The sequence below is a fragment of the Pan troglodytes genome, chromosome 3 (genome assembly GCF_028858775.2).
Source record: "Pan troglodytes isolate AG18354 chromosome 3, NHGRI_mPanTro3-v2.0_pri, whole genome shotgun sequence".
Lineage (NCBI taxonomy): Eukaryota > Metazoa > Chordata > Mammalia > Primates > Hominidae > Pan > Pan troglodytes.
In genome coordinates this window covers 16,479,941-16,499,708 of record NC_072401.2, presented here as the reverse complement: position 1 = coordinate 16,499,708, position 19,768 = coordinate 16,479,941, and the positions used below count along the sequence as shown (strand labels likewise).

The 19,768-nt window shown below is 43.9% G+C and overlaps 1 protein-coding gene across 23 annotated transcripts in view; it reads left to right on the top strand.

Moving 5' to 3' along the window:
- Window positions 1-19,768, top strand: part of PROM1 (prominin 1) — a 115,023-nt gene that overhangs the window by 79,993 nt on the left and 15,262 nt on the right. For all 23 annotated transcript variants that reach the window (XM_003310250.7, XM_009447398.5, XM_063809407.1 and 20 more), the window contains 7 exons: window positions 5,446-5,569; window positions 7,569-7,672; window positions 11,964-12,048; window positions 13,644-13,787; window positions 14,732-14,803; window positions 16,195-16,287; window positions 18,387-18,440. In XM_003310250.7, the coding sequence (XP_003310298.2) occupies window positions 5,446-5,569; window positions 7,569-7,672; window positions 11,964-12,048; window positions 13,644-13,787; window positions 14,732-14,803; window positions 16,195-16,287; window positions 18,387-18,440 (676 nt within the window). The remainder of the gene's footprint in view (window positions 1-5,445; window positions 5,570-7,568; window positions 7,673-11,963; window positions 12,049-13,643; window positions 13,788-14,731; window positions 14,804-16,194; window positions 16,288-18,386; window positions 18,441-19,768) is intronic.

The window sequence follows — 19,768 nt, the reverse complement described above, 5'->3', positions numbered from 1 at the left end:
CCTAGATTAGGCGTGAGAACAGGTGTGAGGCAGCAGGGAAAGGTACGCCTGTGGCAGAAGACTGGAGTGACTGTCCCTGCTTTAAAGACATTCACCTCCAAGTTAGTGTCTTTGAAAAACCTTTGACTCTATGGGTACGACAAAGCATAGCAGGCATGAGCCAGGTGCAACTGGGGCCAGAGCCAGAAATGTAAGCTAGGATGTGGTGTAATGGCTTTGAATGCTCTGCAGAGAGAGAGCTGTGTGGGTTCTAAGTCAATATTCTCTTTTTGATAAGATCATGAAGAATCAGCAGTAGGGAGTGAGATGGGGCTCTAGGTCAGTGGTTAAGGTTTGAAACAATTCCTTTGGGGAGTGAAGAACCAAAACCTGAGTCGTGTTCTCTCATTTATCCACTTAAGTCACTAGCACGGGGCTGTGAGTGAGTGGGCTGGAGAGCAGGTGCTGTACATTAATTTGATTAATTTGTTTTTTAAAACTTTGGGTCTTCAAACCAAATTTTCACACACACACACACACACACACACACACACACCCCAAACAAACAAAAAACTTTGGGTCACTGGAACAATAAATCAGGCTTCTTACAAGCTATGATTCTAAATCCTTCCCCTACAATAATTAGGCTCCAGTATGGTATAGGCCTTTACAAACTAGAGTCTTAAAATCACCTTAGAGCTAATGACCTGAGGTCTACCAGGGCTGGATAAAGAACTCCACACAAACAGAAGCTTAGATGCTCACAGGCCAAAGCTTAAGAAATTATATTTGTCTGGGCACGATGGCTCACGCCTGTAATCCCAACACTTTGGGAGGCCGAGACAGGCAGATCACTTGAGGCCAGGAGTTCGAGACCAGCCTGACCAACATGGTGAAACCCCACGTCTACTAAAAATACAAAAATTAGCCGGGCATGATGGTGCACACCTGTAATCCCAGCTACTTGGGAGGCTGAGGCACGAGAATCACCTGAACCCAGGAGGCAAAGGTTACAGTGAGCCGAGATCGTGCCAACTGCACTCCAACCTGGACGACAGAGTGAGACTCTGTCAAAAAAAAAAAAAAAAGAGAGAGCGAGAAATAAAGAAAGAAAGAAAAAAAGAAAGAGAAAGGAAGGAAGGAAGGAAGAAAGAAAGAAAGATTAGCTGCAAGTACCTCTGGACAGAGAAGAAAAAAAGGAGAAATCACATCCGCAAGGAAAAATGAATTTGTCTTCCCTTCTTGTTCAAATGTACACAGGTACACAAAAATACATTAAACAGAAGATTATTAGGTTGCTGTAAAAGTAATTGCAGTTTTTGCCATTACTTTTAATGTTTAATTGATTTTAAGTTTAATGTTACAAATTTAACAACAATTTAACTTGGTTGTTTGTTTGTGTTTTGGTGGGGTGTGTGTATATACATATATTTCCATCTTTTTTAACTACTTGAAAGGTAGGGTAAATTGCTCTGAAAAATGGTGCACCCCTCATTGAAATTTTATTCACACTTTTTAAAGGGATACAACCAAAAATGTGATATCAAGCTTCAAAGAAAGAAAAAATAAAACAGAGAAATCATCAACAAATTGATGGAGGCTAAAAGCTACCTTAGTTTAGATATACTAATTCTATAGACATGGAGACCTGTGGCATGGAGGCCATAGGATTCATCTCAGCAGCAGGAAGAAGGCTGGTAACTGTCAGATGTTGTTCGATTTGTTTCAAGGAGTCTGCAGACTTAGGGTGGCTATGATTTCTTTATTGTTGAATGCAACCAGTCAGCATGGCACGCTTTGCTGTGCTTGGCAGAATTCTCTGCTTCTTGAGGTATCTGGTAAACAACTGGATAATCGCAAAAGGAGGAGATGATACAAGCGTCATCAGTCTAATCAGACTAATTAGAAGAATGCAGTTTCTTTTTTTAAAACTGTTTACTTGCTTGTAGAAACCAGAAAGAGTATGTGTAGTTTTGTTGCAACCAAAACACCACCTGCTCTTTAAAAATGGTGACACCATCCAATCAAGAGCATGGTCTCTTTCAAAACCAAGCAGGAATTCTTACCTCCCAAAAGGATACCAGTGAAAGATCTGGAAGGAGGAAAGTCAGAGAGCCCTGGCTCTGCTCTGATCTTTTATCTTCAGATGGTCCCAGAAGCATTTTATTTTAATTTTATTTTCGTGGAGACAGTCTCGCTTTGTTGCCCAGATTGGTCTTGAATTCCTGGTCTCAAGAGATCCTCCGACCTCAGCCTCCCAATGTGTTGGGATTACAGGTGTGAGCCGCTACCCCTGGCCCCAGGAGCATTTTAGCAGCTGAATAGGATGCAGTGGTGAATGTATTATCGGTTGCAGGGGGGCGTAGGAGGCCTCTCCGGAGATAAGGAGATCTAACAGAGGCACAAGCATCTCGTGATTTGAAGCCCATCATAAAACTTCCCATTTTAGATATCGACAACAATGCCAAGAGCAGCCACAGGTATCACGAACTGGGCACATTCCTATGGCTGGTGGCAGTTTCTGAGGTTATGGAAAGCAGTTTGTCAGGCTATATAGCAAGGGCTGTAAAAAAAAAAAGACCATGATGCTCTTTGCCCAATAATTTCCATTTTGGGGAATCTAGGTGAAGGAAGTAGGCCAAACTGTGAAGAAATCATCATGAAGAGGGAGGTGTTTTGCAGTATTAGTTATGATAGTGAAGCACTGGAAACAGCCTACATGTCCAGCTGTAGAAGAGTGGCCAAGTGAGTTATGACACATCCATGCGTGGAAGATCACATGGCCCCTGAAATGATAACTAGGTGACAGTCCTGATTTGTTGACAAAAGTTTCTAAGATAATGCATTTGAAAGGGGGTCAGAAAATGATGCATGTATTATCCTAACTGTGCAAATCAGGGGTTATCAGCAAGCTTTTCCCAAGAAGGGCCAAGTAATAAATATTTTAGGTTCTGCTGGCCATACACAGTCTTTGTCGCATATTCTTGTTCTTTTTCACCTTCTTTTGCTCTTTCATCTTACTCTTATTCTCCCCCTCCTCTTCCTCCTTTTCAATATTTTCAGTACACATTAGCCATTATCTCACTAACCTTAGAAAAACAGACCTTGGGCAGTGGTTCCCCTACCCCTGATCTAGGAATGTGCATATTTAGAAAATAAAGGCTGGAGATAGTGACTGTATGCGATTTAGAGTAAGAGTCATGGTGCTCTTTTTAGACAGCTGTCTTGGTTTATATGAGTTGTTTAACTCCAACACACAGACACACATGCTCAGACAGGGATCCTGGCGTGGCCCTCACTCACTTCTTCTTTGTGCTCTCCCAGACTCAGAAGCCTTGTAGGTCAGAGAAAGTCAGGCTGACCTAGGCCTTTCCAATGAACATTACTTGCTATGTATTTTAGTGAAGATACACAAATATTGTAATTATGGCTTTGGCATCTGCAGGCAAAGGGGAGAATCGTGCCCTTAGGAGGGGATGCTGTGGTGATTGCGAGCATCAGCCCACACCCTTCTGAGGCTCCTTCCTAGTGTGCACCAGTGATGGTATTTGATTTGGCAACTGCACCTAGATCGATTTAAGAGTTTGTTCTCTCTCTGTGTCTACATCTAGACAGCTAAGCACTGCTAGAGAAAAGCTACGCACCGGGTACATTGGGTATCCCTACAAACTTAGGATCTCCTGTCTCAAATGGACTTGCCATAGTCTGACAAATCTTTTCTTTTCTTTCTTTTGTTTTCTTCCTTCTCTTTCTCTTTTTCTTTTTCGACACCCCCCACACTTTCCTGCAACAGTCTTTTCACTCTGATACATCCATCTTCCTCTACTTCACCCCTCTCTCATCAGATGGCTTTACCTCCTTCTTCTCAGAGAAAATAGAAGCCATCATGCAACTTCCCATCATCAAACTTCCAAACACACTTGCTCTCAAACACATCCATCCCTTCTCTGCAGTGCCAGAAGCAGAGGGATTCCTGCCTGCTCAGGTTGATCCCGCCAGCTATATTCTCAATCCCATTCCTTTCCCTGATCCTGATAAAATGGATCATCCCCTTTCTTTTCCATGTCTTTATTCTCTTCCTGTCTCCTTGACTTTCACTCAACACTTAACCAGGCTCTGTTCTCTCCCTTCTTCAGAAATAAAAGCAGAAACTCTTTACCCACACTGCCTCTTCCCTATAGCTCTCCTTCCCCCACACAGGCTCTCAGAGGAGTGATCTGCGCTTGCTGCCTGTGCCCTCCTCTCCTGCTGACTCTCCGGTCCACTCCGATGTGGTTTCCTCCCCCATGACTGCACTTGTTTCAGGTTGGCAGTGACCTCTCTGTGCAATGCAGACAGCACATTGGTTGGTGACAGCCGACCATTCCTTCCTCCTGCAAACACTCCTTTTGTCCCCTAGGTGGCATCACACCCACATAGTTGCCTTCCTACTTCTCTGCCTCCTCATCTTGGTCTGGTTTGCTGGCCCCTCCTTCCACCACCCATCTTTGTAAATGTTGAAGTCTTCCAGACCCAGCCCTAGGCTGTTTCTCTCTCCAAGCCAGCCCTGGGGATAAATGACCATGGCTAAGCTGCTGGCTCCCTAACATACATCCGAAACCCAGATATCTGAGCTCCAAACATACTGACTCCTACACAGTCTTTCCATTCAGTGTCTCTGGCAACAAGACCAACATCCAGGCCATCTTCTCTTTCCTTCCAGAGCATCAGCGCTCCCTGGCACTGCCCTTGGAGCCCTTCCTTGCCTCTACCTCTCGTGTTCAGCGCTTTCCGAGTCCTGCTGCCTCCTATGTTATGCCTCCTGTGTCTCCTATATTACATCTCCACCATCCACCAACTCTCCACCAATCCTGCCCCCTTAGGCCACCCTCATGGGCCATGATAACAGCCTCTGCAATGATGTCCCATCCACGTTGGCACCTGTCCAGTCTATCCTTTACAGTGTGCCAAGAGTGCTTGCGTTCAGAGAGAAGTCGGGTTGTGCTCCTCGTGTGCTTTCAGCCCCTTATTGGCTACCCCTCGTGGGTCCCCAGGCCCCTATACAGTACATCCCCACCTGCCCTGGAGCTGTCCCTCCCCAGGTCCCCAGGCCCCTATCCAGTGATCCCCCGCCTGCTCTGGAGCTGCCCCTCCCCAGGTCCCCAGGCCCCTATCCAGTGATCCCCCGCCTGCTCTGGAGCTGCCCCTCCCCAGGTCCCCAGGCCCCTATCCAGTGATCCCCCGCCTGCTCTGGAGCTGCCCCTCCCCAGGTCCCCAGGCTCCCATCCAGTGTACCCTTGCCTGTCCTGGAGCTGCCCCTCTCCAGGTCCCCAAGCCCTGTGTCACTCCTAGGTGGATGATCTGTTTCACCTGAATAACACTGAAGACCCCAGGGCTATTTTATAGAGTATAGGTAGATTTAGTAAGTATCAATAGGTAATATTGAATCATTCTTTGTTGAATTACTAACTTTATATTTTTTTCCAGTGGAGTTGGATTAAGTTTCCTGTTTTGCTGGATATTGATGATCATTGTGGTTCTTACCTTTGTCTTTGGTGCAAATGTGGAAAAACTGATCTGTGAACCTTACACGAGCAAGGAATTATTCCAGGTAAATATGATTTTCTACCCATTATGAAAGGACTTGAACAGAAACTTGGATTTCTTCATATATTGTGCGTTACTTTAAGAGCAGTGCAAACTTATAAACAGTTTGGTTTAAATTCAGTAAATTTCTTGAAATTATTAAATTCAATAAATTTTCAAATATTCAATAAATTCAGTAGATCCTTTCTATTTGTAAGAGAAAAAAAAATATGGGAGTGTCCTTATTTTCTGATCATAAGCGAAATCAGAGCCAGGAGTTAAAGTCCTGCCGCTCAATGTGGATTGCAGTATTTGTGGAGAAAAGAATTTTCCTCAGCAGTAGTTTCCAAATGTGGCTGGGAACATCAGAAGATCAGTTCCCAGGTTCCTCCCACACACCCTGGGAGATTCCCAGGTGACAGAGGTGTCCACACAGATGAGCCCTATATTTGAAGGGAAAGAGACTGATAAGCGGATGACTCGGGGCAGAGGGCTGACCTGGCACACGTCTAGTAGTGCCACCAGGAAATGAATTCAAGCTTCGCTTTCTCCCTCTCAGTCCAACTCCCATCGACTCCGGGGGACCAGTTGGCAGTTTTGCTTTCTTCATTAATGAGGAAATTTTGTTGTAAGTGTCTGGCTTTTCTGTGTTTTTTTTCCTCCAGATTCTGATTTTTAAAATATATTTCTATTTCACTCTTTCTTTGTATATACATTTTTCCGCCTAAGATCTGTTATGAAATCAGGAGAATACTGTTGTCACAGTATTTTAGTTATTTCACTGGTCGAGGGAGATTAAGTTGAGATCACCAGCAGGTCAAATGATCTCCTTTTGGCCTTTTGATAAAAGAAAGACATCAAGCCAGGCATCATTATCTCCTGTAGAGTGTCAAATCATTCAAAGATAATTTTTCTTAAGTACGGGATATTTCAAAACCATTTCTACTTCTCAAGTGCATACAGTCATGCATTGATTTGCCCATCTTAAATATGTATGATGCAGAGGCAGAGAGTGTGTGAATTTTTTTTTTTTTTTAAGACGTAGTCTCACTCTGTCACCTAGGCTGGAGTGCAGTGGTGCTATCTAGGCTCACTGCCAGCTCCGCCTCCCAGTTTCATGCCATTCTCCTGCCTCAGCCTCCCGAGTAGCTGGAACTACAGGTGCCCGCCACCACGCGTGGCTAAATTTTTGTATTTTCAGTAGAGACAGGGTTTCACCATGTTAGCCAGGATGGTCTCGATCTCCTGACCTTGTGATCTGCCCACCTTGGCCTCCCAAAGTGCTGGGATTACAGGCGTGAGCCACCGCGCCCGGCCAAGTGTGTGAATTTTAATACATTTTGTACAGAGAGAAATAGCGCAGCACTGGGTCCACCACTTAATGGCTGTATATTAGCTATTCTGATCAAATGGTCTACTCTGCTTCTATTTATAATATGTTTGTTTTATTAAGATAAAGATTAAAGATTAAGATAAAGATTAAAGAGTTCTCGGCATGGTGGCTCACTCCTGTAATCCCAGCACTTTGGGATGCTGAGGTGGGTGGATCACCTGAGGTCAGGAATTCAAGATCATCCTGGCCAACATGGTGAAATGCCGTTTCTACTAGAAATGCCTTTTCTACTAAAACTACAAAACTAGCCAGGCAGTGGTGGCGCTGTAGTCCTAACTACTCGGGAGGCTGAGACGGGAGAATCATTTTAACCTGGAAGGGGGAGGTTGCAGTGAGCCGAGATCGCGCCACTGCGCTCCAGCCTAACAGAGCAAGACTCTGTCTCAAAAAAAAAAAAGTTCTCAAAAAAAGTAATTTTAATAATTTTGATTGATGCTACCCATCAATAAATATAATAAATTGATTTATTCCAATTATACTATTATTTTCTAGTTATAAGTTGGAAATCAACCAGAAAAATTATGTTATGAAAAATTTCCAAAATATATTCAACAGAATATTAATTTTATTATATTAGTATGTATGTTAGTGTAAAACTGATTTTTCGAAAATACTTCCTAATGTGTTCTAGGTTTTGGATACACCCTACTTACTAAATGAAGACTGGGAATACTATCTCTCTGGGAAGCTATTTAATAAATCAAAAATGAAGCTCACTTTTGAACAAGTTTACAGGTATCAATATTTGCATTATACATTTTGCTATTTAAGATGTTCTTTTTCTGGAATGAGAATTTTGCATTTGAAGTGTTTTTAAATCTTAATTATATGACTTTCCTGTTTCAGAGATAAGCTGTCCTGTAGTATTTTAAAGACACAGTAGAAATTAGATCAAAAATATGTTCCTTCTACTGAAAGCCTTTGAGACCTTGGAATGGTGATGTTTCAAGGTCTCGCTCTCCAATAATCTCTGCAACTCACTAGTTAAGGTGACCCTACGATGCACTAACGGGACCCTATGAGAGATCTTGTTCAAGAACCACATTGCTCTAAGTAAAAGCCATCCAACAAGAATAGTGAACAGGTGATTCAGTGATTTGGATCACTGATAGGAGGAAGGCAATGCAGTTGGAGAGCTGTCTGTTGTCAGGACTCCTGGGCTCTGACCCCGGCCCCCTCCTGGAGGCTCTGTGCCCTGGGCAATTCCACATCTTCTGTGTTCCACGGGGGTCATGGTCATAGGAATCTGACCCTGGGGTTGTTTTAGGGTTAAGTAAGATACATGAGATTCGAAAGGTGCCTGACACATCATTTGGACTTGATAAACTATACCTCTTCTTAATATTGTTCATCTAGGCTGGCCATAGTGGCTCATGCCTGTAATCCCAGCACTTTGGGAGGCTGAGGCAGGTGGATCACCTGAGGTCAGGAGTTCGAGACCAGACTGACCAATATGGTGAAATCCCATTGCTACTAAAAATGAAATACAAAAATGAGCCGGTCATGGTGGCATGTGCCTGTAGACTCAGCTACTCAGGAGGCTGAGACAAGAGAATTGCTTGAACCAGGGAGGCGCAGGTTGCAGTGAGCCAAGATCGTGCCACTGCACTCCAGCCGGGCAACAGAGTGAGACTTTCTCTCAGGAAAAAAGAAAACAAAAAAACTATGTATATATATATATAACAACTCCTGACCTCAGGTGATGTATACTACCAGCCATCAGATTAGGAGCCCATTTCACCACTGGGCAAAAGCAGACACTACACAGTGAGCTAAGAGAAATGCATTTCAATGAAACATATATATATATATATATTTTTTTATATATATATATTTTTTATATATATATATATGAAATGCATTTCAATGAAACATATATATATATATATATATATATGTATGAAATGCATTTCTCTTAGCTCACTGTGTAGTGTCTGCTTTTGCTCAGTGGTGAAATGGGCTCCTAGTCTGATGGCTGGTAGTCTTAGGTGTCTGATCTTAGGTGTGAACCCATGGGCAGCTCTCTGCTATGAGCCACAGGGAAGGGAGTCACTTTAAGAGTATTTGAAATCAGTTCACAGGATGCTTTTTAAACACTGGTGACACTTATTTCTCCCACTGTGAGACCGAAGGGCCGGAGGATGTGTGTGTTAACATGGTGTGTTCCTAGTGAATGAAACTAAAAATAACAGGGCGATAGTGACTCACATTGAGAGCAGAACACTTCATAAGTCATAGACACAGAAGCCCTTCCATGCCCTACACGTGAACCACCATTCTTAGTGTTCTTATTACTCTCTCAGAGTTCCTTTATGCAATTTTAAACAAGTATTAACCCTACGCCTAGCGTTATTATATAGCTTAGTAGTATTCGCCATCATTTGATATTCAAGAGACTTCTTAAGCATTTTGTGAATTTGTTATACTTTTAGGTATTGCAAGGTTCTTTTTGTACTTTTTAAAAATATTTTGAAATATGCACACATTTAATCAATGGTCATTAGTTCCTGTAGCCAAACCACAGAAGTTATTTTAAAACAAATATAGCTGTGTCATTACTAAGTATTTATTTATTTATGTATTTATTTATTTTCTGAGATGGAGTCTCACTCTATCACCCGGGCTGGAGTGTAATGGCACCATCTCAGCTCACTGCAACCTCTGCCTTCTGGGTTCAAGCGATTCTCCTGCCTCAGCCTCCTGAGTAGCTGGGATTACAGGTGTCTGTCACCACGCCTGGCTAATTTTTGTATTTTTAGTAGAGATGGGGTTTGACCATGTTGGTCAGGCTGGTCTCGAACTGTTGACCTCAGGTGATCCACCCACCTCGGCCTCCCAAAGTGTTGGGATTACAGGCGTGAGCCCCAAGCCCGGCCATTACTGTTTATTTCTATTACCTAATAAATATTATGCTAAGTGGTAATAGTGGTAATTTAACAAAATGCTAAGAGCTAGCACCTGCATGGTGCTTTCTGTATGCCAAGACTGATGGAAACACCTCGGATGTGTAAACTTCTTTAATATCCACACCACTCTGTGAGCTAGGTACCATACTAACTACTTTTATTATTTTATGAGCACCTGGTGTAAAGCGAGCTAAGTACCATACTAACAACTGCTTTTATTATTATGTGAGCACCTGTGGTAACGGTATACCTGAGATATTATACAAAATTGAATTAGACTCTGGTCCTACTGTCAAGGAAAACCTAGCAGGGAGTTAGATCTGTAAAGAAGTGTTCTAGAATACAGTGATACTTACAGGTGACAGAAATGTATTGAGGCTACTCTAGAAGCCCCAAGGAGGGTGTCTTAAGCAGTGTGGGAATGGAGGGATTAGGAAGGACTACCTGAGGGAAATGGCACCGAAGCTGATCTTAGTAGGTTAGTGGGGATTGGCTGGGCCAAGAAGGAAAAAGCTACCTAGGCCGAGGGACACAGACAAAGGCAGGGAGGTAGGGGCAGTAGGCTACTCTTCGGGAGCTTTTAAAAATCCCACTACCACTTTGGGGCCAAATACAAAGTTAAAGGACAGAGAAAAGTCCTTGTTTCCATTATTCAGCCCATGGCAGTGAAAACTGAGCTTCTGGAGCCCTGAGACAACACTCAGAATGAACTTATAATGTTACTCATAGGCCTTGTCTTCTAAATCTTTCTTAAATCTTCTTCTTCTTCCTTTTCCTCCTCCTCTTCTTCTTCTCCTCCTCCTTTTTCTTCTTTTTCTTCTTCTTTTCCTCCTCCTCCTCCTTCTTCTTCTTCGTCTTCTTCGTCTTCTTCTTCTTTTTCTCTCTCTCTCTCCTTCCAACTGGTCTCCTTGTTCCCATTCCATCCTCCAAACCTCCAAGCATGATGTGATGTGACCCAACCACATGTGTCACTTCCTACCTAAGTTTCTCCATTGCTTCTGGCAGAGGCAGCTAACAAGTGTCCAGTGCCCATCCCCCATACTCAGGGTAGACATTGATAGTCAACTGAGGTCTTCTGCTTAGCCCAGGGAGCCTCAGGCTCCTTCTGGACAGCGTGCTCTAGGCATACATTAGCAATCCATTGGCTTTTCTCTGTACAGTTAAACCCGTTCACCACCCCTAGGCTGAGAGGACAAAGCCAAGTGTCTCAGCCTGGCATGCTAGCTCCTTGTGATTCTGGCTCCTGCAGAGCCCTCCAGTTTTACCTCTGGTTGTTCATGCATCAGGCTCTAAGTTCCAACAACACCAACCCGCTTGTTCTCTGGAGGGAAGGATCACACCTCCTAGGGATGTGGGAAAGTTGCTTCTTCCAGGCATCCCTCAGGCCTAGAGGGCCCTGGCTGCTGTGGCAAGGAAGAGATGCCACATTCCTGGATGCTGCTATTTTTGTGGCAGGAATACACATCCAATGAGGCCTACCCTTCTTAGCTCAGTCAAGTCTGAAAAAGTCAAATTTTCCTATTTTAGAGATATGATTGAGGCATGGTGAGGCGAGGCCATTTCACCCAGGGGGCTGACTTAGGTTACAGCCAAACCGTGCTGACCATCGAGATGTCTGCGTCTCCTCCCTATCTCTGTCCTCACCATGAGGATATACGTCTAAGCGTATATTTAGTCAGTGCCGCTCGGCCCTGGAAATACAGAGGAGAAATGTTCTTGGCAGGAGCTTCATAGAATCATTTAATGAAGTTCATAATCTACTCTGCAGTGCATCTCTTTCTAGCAAGTATTGTTTTTCTTTTTAATGAGAATTTATTTCTTCCCAATCTGTAAACTTGTGGTCCACAGCAGAACTAGAGCATGTAGGAGACAGATGGAAAGATACATTCATCAATCCTATTGCATCTCTTCCAAGAACAGGACTGTTAGTAAAGCAAGGCAAGAAGTCAGAAGTGGTGGGTGCTGGGGGATTTGTGTGGCCACTGGGGACACGCAGCCCCACTTCTGTGTTCACAGATTAAACAAGGAGAAACAGTGAGCCTTTCTCCTCATCTTCAGTGGTGGACAGAGGTAGCTGCAACAGCTTTTCTAGGTCCTAATTTCTCTGTTCATTCCCACAGTGACTGCAAAAAAAATAGAGGCACTTACGGCACTCTTCACCTGCAGAACAGCTTCAATATCAGTGAACGTCTCAACATTAATGAGGTAATTAGAACTCGTCATGGAATCGACATAACACATTCCTTCACCAAATCTAGGTGTCTTTCTTTCTTTTCTGGAAATTGAGATGAAATTTGCGTAAGATAAAATTAACTATTTAAAAGTGATGTTTGGTATATTTACATGGCTGTGTAACCTTCACCTCTATTTGGTTCCAAAACGTTTTCTCACTGCCCGACCAGTTGTCTTTCTTGTGGTTTGAGTTTTCCTAGTGGATTATGCAAGAGCCTCTAGAGGGGTCTCACTATGGACACTTCACAGGGAAAGATGTCATTTTGCTGAGTATAGACGTTTTTGTGGGAACAATCCCTATTTGTTCCTCAGGAAGGCTCTCATTCCAAGACCAGCCTCCCTTTCTGCCAGTCCCTGAAATTGGGCACTCAGTGTGGAGGAGCATGGTCCATACTGTCCTCCTTCCTTATGAGTCGTAAGGTGGCCCCAGGACTCCAGTGTGAACTAAAGCAAAGGATGGAAGCCGACAGAACCTCCTCTTTTCTTTTGCCAGAGCCCACACCCCAGTCTTGAGTCTTAAGATTTGGAGGAAAGACCATTCCAGAGCACACTGGCCTGAAGAAAGAGCAAGAGTTTCAGCTGCCCAGGCCTAGGGTGCCGTTAACCTAGACCAACCCCACTCCCCGTACCTGGAGGCCTCTTCTGACTTTCTGCCAGAAAGAATCTAGACTGTCATCTCTCTTTTGGGTTTCCAGAATGAGAGCAGAAACAAAGGGATCCCAAGGGAAGAGGCTATTCCCAAGCCCCCACAGCTTGCGCACTGCTGCTAGAGTTACCATGAGGCCATGATGGCTTGATGGTTTTCAAACGTGAAAAGCTGTATTTGAAAGCTGTATATGAAATGTTTATTATCTTCCCTAAGTAGTCCATACATATACATTAAACAGACATAATTTTGTAACCAAACCCTAAATAGATGCCCGTCATGCTGTGGGTCACTTCTCTGTGTGCTATGGTGGATGGCAGTTGGAGAGGTTGCCTGGGACGTGCAGGCACTCCATGCTGCTGGAAACTGCTGACTATCAGTACAACCCTGAATCAACGACCATGTTTCCATAATCTTTGCCCAAGTAACTAAACACTGTTCCCCAAATGATATCTCCCATTTCTTCCTACTCCCAGCTGTTGTGTGTACTGGTCCCTTCCCTGGAATGCCAGCCTACCCTGTCCCTTTCAGCTTCTCTGTTTGTCAAAGCTGGAGGCTTAGAAGCCATGGGACCCATAGAGAAAGAGACGGGAAATGAACAGGGTGGGAAGTACCAGGAAGAGATGCCAGTCAAGTGCTTGCACATTTTTTTTTGTCTTTTGTGGTTTGATTGCTCTTTATTTTTTATTTATTTTTTAAATTTATGTTTAAAATTTTTTTTTAAATAGAGACAAGGTCTCTTTATGTTGCCCTGGCTGGTTTTGAACTCCCGAGCTCAAGCGATCCGCCCACCTCAGCCTCCCAAAGTGCTAGGATTGCAGGCATGAGCCACCACATCCAGCTTTTATTGCTCTTTTAAAGCATTTGGTTTGTGACATTCTTGGAGAATAAGGGACTGATTTGTAACTTCCTTTTTTCGCAGCATACTGGAAGCATAAGCAGTGAATTGGAAAGTCTGAAGGTAAATCTTAATATCTTTCTGTTGGGTGCAGCAGGAAGAAAAAACCTTCAGGATTTTGCTGCTTGTGGAATAGACAGAATGAATTATGACAGCTACTTGGCTCAGGTATGGCGCATGTGTTCATGCTTGATCCTTTAGGAGAAATTAAAGTGTCAGATGTGTATTTCTGTTTTGCTTTTGATTTTTTATTAAGATGAGATTCACATAATGTAAGACTATTTTAAAGTGAGCAATTCGGTGGCATTGAGTACATTCACAGTGCTGCACAACTACTTCTGTAGTTCCTGTAGTTCCAAGACATTTTCATCACCCTAAAGCAAACCCCAAAGCAGTTGCCCCCATTTCCTCCTCCCCAAACCCTTGGCAACCACCTAACCACCCATCTGTGGTCTTTTTTTTTTTTTTTGAGACGGAGTCTCGCTCTGTCACCAGGCTGGAGTGCAGTGGCGCAATCTCGGCTCACTGCAACCTCCACCTCCTGGGTTCAAGTGATTCTCCTGCCTTAGCCTCCCGAGTAGCTGGGACTACAGGTGCCTGCCACCACGCCCAGCTAACTTTTTTTGTATTTTTAGTAGAGATGGGGTTTCACCATGTTTGCCAGGATAGTCTCGATCCCTTGACCCTGTGATCTGCCCACCTTGGCCTCCCAAAGTGCTGGAATTACAGGCGTGAGCCTCCGTGCCCGGCCCATCTGTGGTCTCTTTAGATGGATTTACCTAGTCTGGGTAGTAAAAAAAAAAAAAAAAGATTATGTAACACATAATCTTTTGTGTCTGGCTTCTTTCACTGAGCATGTTTTTGCTGTTCATCCATGTTATAACATTATCAGCACTTCATTCCTTTTCATAGTTGAATAATATGATTGAATAAAAATATGGCTTTATATGTATAAATAAGAATGCAAATGTTGCCACCTGTTTAAGAGTTTCTGACCTCACATGATTACTTTATGGTTATGAATCCATGTTTAATCTGTTGCCTACTAGATGTTGTGTTAAGGCTTAAAGATCCCATATCCATAAGACAATTTTTTTTCACTTCTATTGTAGACTGGTAAATCCCCTGCAGGAGTGAATCTTTTATCATTTGCGTATGATCTAGAAGCAAAAGCAAACAGTTTGGTGAGTTCAAATTGTCCGGTTAAATACTGTAGTAGTTGTAGATGTCAAATGTCAGTACCATTCTTAGGGAAGCTGCTGGAGAGGTTCCTCACACTGTGAGTAATCCCTCGTTCATAAACACCTCTCTTGTGTGTGTCATTATGTTTCTGTCCACAGCCATTGCCATGTGGCTCAAACCCCTCTGAGCCTTGAATGTTGCCAGGATGGTGTCGGGTTGATGCAAGGCAGGTGAAACCTGCTTTATTGAGGCAGTGGCAGGCTTACAGCTCAGAGACTGCTCTTCTGGAGGGGGGCTACCCCATAGGCGGTGTGCAGAAAATAGCAGCCTAGGGACAGTTTTGTAGTCTTATTTATAACCACTTTCAATGGAATGCTAATTAAGTGGCAGGTTGTTCAGAAATAGCTAGAAAATGAGTGGTAACTTCCCAGTGTTGCCATGGCAATGGTTAGCTGTCATGGCACTGGCGGGCATGCCTTATGGTGATGGACAGGGAGAGGTGCTTTGGGCTCCTCTTTCTGGTTTCCGCCAGTCTTCAATCTGGTCCGGAGTCCCACCTGCCTTCTATCTCAAGATGATTGCAGCCTTCCACCCTCTGCTCTGAGTGCGGGCACCCTCACTACTTTAGCTCTGGATCTGTTTCCACCTCTGTTAACCCCTCCACTTCTAAACACACCCGCCCATGCACACAGGTTGTTTTCCTGCTGTGTAGGGAATAGTACCTGGGGCTGTGGGAGGAAGATTTCATGTGTTGCTTTGAATTACCAATAGTAAGTGATGAGGGAAGGCAGAGGTACCACCTCAGCCCCATAAGCTTCCCCTTTCAACTCCTCTGCTGGTTGGTGACTACTTGGCCTTAACTGGCCCCGTCCAAGAAGCAGCATGCCACGAGGAACCTGGGCTCTTGAAGAAGACCTGGGTCTAAGTCTTGACTCGGGATAGGAGCTTAGGCAAGTTATTTCTCCCTTCTGCCTTAGTTTCCTCATCTGTAAAATGGGGTAATGGTATCTACCTTATAGGATTGTTATTCATTAATAAATTAAACACTCATTGAGTGTGGGTTAAATAAAAATTTCTCTATGGGTCCTTGGTTTTCTCACCTGTAAAATGGGAAACTGAGAGTGGCTGTATCATGGTGAGGTGGAGAGAACACAGTCTCTGGCACTCAGGAAGGGCTCTTGGGTGTGGGTTATTGCTGAGAGTCCATGGTTCTGTGCTTTGAAGGAGGGTGTCTTGGCACTGTCCCTCATACCAGCCCCCATGCCCACTCACAGCCATCATTGCATGCTTATGTCATGGCAGCCCTCCTGGCTACACAGGGCCCCTGAGGATAGCGAGAGTGCTTTGAGTCTGGAAAGATGGTATTGATCTTTGTTTTTTATTCTTTTTGTAGCCCCCAGGAAATTTGAGGAACTCCCTGAAAAGAGATGCACAAACTATTAAAACGATTCACCAGCAACGAGTCCTTCCTATAGAACAATCACTGGTAACAGTCAACAACGTATTGTGTTTCATTGTGACCTGAGCAAAATCTACTGCAGCTAGTTGGCTTTCATTTAGCCTCACGACACATGCTCATCTCTCATAGGTCCCAGCTGACTGGCCTCAGCCCCAGAGGTTGAGCTGGCCTTTAGACAAAATAATTGCACCTCCCTCTGCTGCTTATTCCCTTCCGTTTTTCATTTGAGTGTGAACAGTTAGATAAAATCTGTGGCTGTCTCTTCTACCTTGCTCTAGTTTCCATTGCTGTGAGCAGGCCCTCCTATGCCCCGCATTTAGCTACAATGCTGTGGACTCACTTGATTCTTTTTCTCCGAGCTTTGTCTAGAAATATGTGAAGGTGAGGTTAAGTGCTTCTCTGTGTAGATCCACTTAGCCCTGTCTGCTGTCTCGATGGGCGTTGCTTCGTCTCTCCTCTCTTCCATCCTTTCCATTTGCTTCTCACCACCTTCTGGATTCTTTTCTTAATGCAATAAAGGCAGTTTCTAACAAAGAAAGAATGTGGGCTTTGGAGTTAGACAGACCTGGTTTTAAATTCTGCTTCTGGCTCTCCAAACTATTGTAGCTTCTCAGTTTCCTCATCTAAAAATGTTGGGATCAATAACTGCCTTGCTCTTACCTGTTCATGGAAATGAAGGACCTGACCTCAGAGGATCTCAGTAAAGAGGAGGAATTATTATATTATGCTTGTGTGTGGGCAGTATTTGTAGCCATCAAGGAGAGAAGTGTGTGGAAACTGGGTTACTGAATCAGCTTGCTCAGGTTTGGACAAGCAAGTAAATCCACTTAGCTCCAACATCCAAACATCCGAACATCCCAACCACTAAACTTCCCAGAACTAGTTTCCAATACTCTTTTTTTCTCTCTCGATTTCCTAATTTATTAGATTATTCACAAAGTCCTGTCACATTACAGTGTAATGTGTCATTACACTGTACATGTAATGCGTCTTTACATTACAGTGTAAAGACAGATTTGATGGCTATCAAGTCCTGAATTTTCTTAATTTGTGTCCAGTGCTATTTACAATTTTCTGTAACTGGTTTATGCCTAACACAAACTTGTTAACATTTTAAGCTGGTTTTGCATTTTTTTAAATGCTTTCTTTCCAAGTACACAGGACCCTTTGGCCTTTTCAGAGCTAGGGCAACCTGTCCACAAATAGGCAGAGTGCTTCCTACCTGAGACCTATGATCTAAACCAGGGGTTGGCAAACTAGGGACCCTGCAAACTACAGCCTGCAGGCTAAATTCAGCCTACCAGCAGTTTTTGTAAATAAAATTTTATTGGAATATGGCCACACCCACTCATTTGCAAACTCTCTGTGGCTGCTTTTGATTACAAGGACAAAGTTGAGTAGTTGGGACTATGGCAGATAAAACCTAAAGTGTTTACTCTGGTTTTTTACAGATAAAGTTTGTCAACCTCCTGTCTAAACCATTCAGGTTAACCACTCTTGCGGGGCAGGCTCTGCTTTAAATAATGCCTTCCACTTTTATCAAACCTAATTCAAAGGGATTTCTTGGATGCCTCACATGTGATTTGCTATTCTTCACAGCTTTAGGATATGTATCCAATTTTTTTCTTCAGGTTTTCTTACACCAGAGGCATAGAAAGTACACGTTGTTGGCCAGGTGTGGTGGCTCACACCTGTAATCCCAGCACTTTGGGAGGCCGAGGCGGGTGGATCACCAGGTCAGGAGATCGAGACCATCTTGGCTAACACGGTGAAACCCCGTCTCTACTAAAAATACAAAAAATTAGCCGGGTGTGGTGGAGGACGCCTGTAGTCCCAGCTACTCAGGAGGCTGAGGCAGGAGAATGGCGTGAACCCAGGAGGCGGAGCTTGCAGTGAGCCGAGATCGTGCCACTGCACTCCAGCCTGGGCGACAGAGCGAGACTCCGTCTCAAAAAAAAAAAAAGAAAGTACACATTGTTAATTGTGTTGGTTATTTTTTCTAGAATGAAACCATTACAGTGTAAAGACAGATTTGATGGCTATCTTGTGGGAAGGGAGGACACAAGGTATGTGATCTTGCTGCTTCATGTAATAATTTTGGAAATATTATCTATGTTTCTTGCCAGAGCACTCTATACCAAAGCGTCAAGATACTTCAACGCACAGGGAATGGATTGTTGGTAAGGGTTTACTTTGTTTTCTGTCATGGGGTTTTGTTATAAAATACCACACAAAGAATGCTAGAAATGTGGATTTTTGTAGGTACTTTAAGTTAAAAAAAAAAAAAGCCTCAGTTATCTACCTATTTTAAATAGCAAATTGGGCTTTCCTACTATTTCCTTTCTACAAGTACTTTTCTAAGTGCAGACCTCATCTTAGCAGGCTATTAGATACATAGGTGAAATCTATGTTTTGATATGTAGGATGCAAGCTTAGAAGGTACATTGGTCCCTTTCACAGAGATAATGCTGCCTAACACACAATCCCAAACCTCAGTGCCTTCTAAGTATAAATGTTCATTTTCCCTGCTAGTTTGACAGCAGGCTTCTCTACACATCTTTCCATTGAGAGACCCGGCCTGAAGGAGCAGCTCCTGTCTGGGGCACCTCATGTCCTCATAGTGGAGGACAAGAGTTCAGGGGATGAGTGGAGGCACAGGTTGTCCTTTAAGCTCAGAATGGGCACCCTGCCCCATCACCAGCGTTCCATTGGCTAAAGCAAGTCACATGGTCACACCCATCGTCGTCTGGCTGGGGAAGTATACTCCACGCTCTGGGAAGCCATCCAAGGAGCATATCAATAATCCTCAACAGCTAATGCAATCTACCTACCACGGGGGCCATGTGTGGGCTGCAAGCATTCCCTCAGCAGACACAGAGCTGCAAGGCTGGGTTGTATTCATCTTGTATCCACAGTACCAATGGGCAACTCAGAAGATATTTTTTCATTGAACGGAATAGTCTGTACATGAGAGGTTTTGGGTATCAGCCCCACAGGATAAAACTAAATGTTCCTCCTTCCACTTTTCTCAGTGAGACCAACATCATGGCTCAGCTCCTTTGAAGATGTTTAGATTTACTCTGCTCCAGGACCCTCGCTATGCCTCTGATCACAGTTGCCATTTCATAGGTGTGTGTCTCATGCCAGGGGAACCTGGAAACACACCAGTGACTATGTGCAGGTGCTTTGCTACCTCTGTGAACAGGGCGAGGGTGTGCAGTGGTGCAAGGCCTTTCATGAGGGGCCCAGCCAAGGGGGTTAGTCGAGGGCAGAAACTGGCCATTGACTGAGTTGCCAGGCTCTGTGCCCTAAGGTCCCTGGGCAGAAAAGGCCCCATTTCCAATTTGCACTAAGCTGCCATGTGGGTTGGCAGAGGACTCGTCTTTGCTTGTGTTGTGGTGCAAAGACTATGGGTTTTGCAGTGAAAAAAAAAAAAGTTCGGTGCAAATCCCAGCATTGTCGTATGTTTCCCCAGCATGGTGACCTTGAAGAGGCTGAGCTGCCTCAT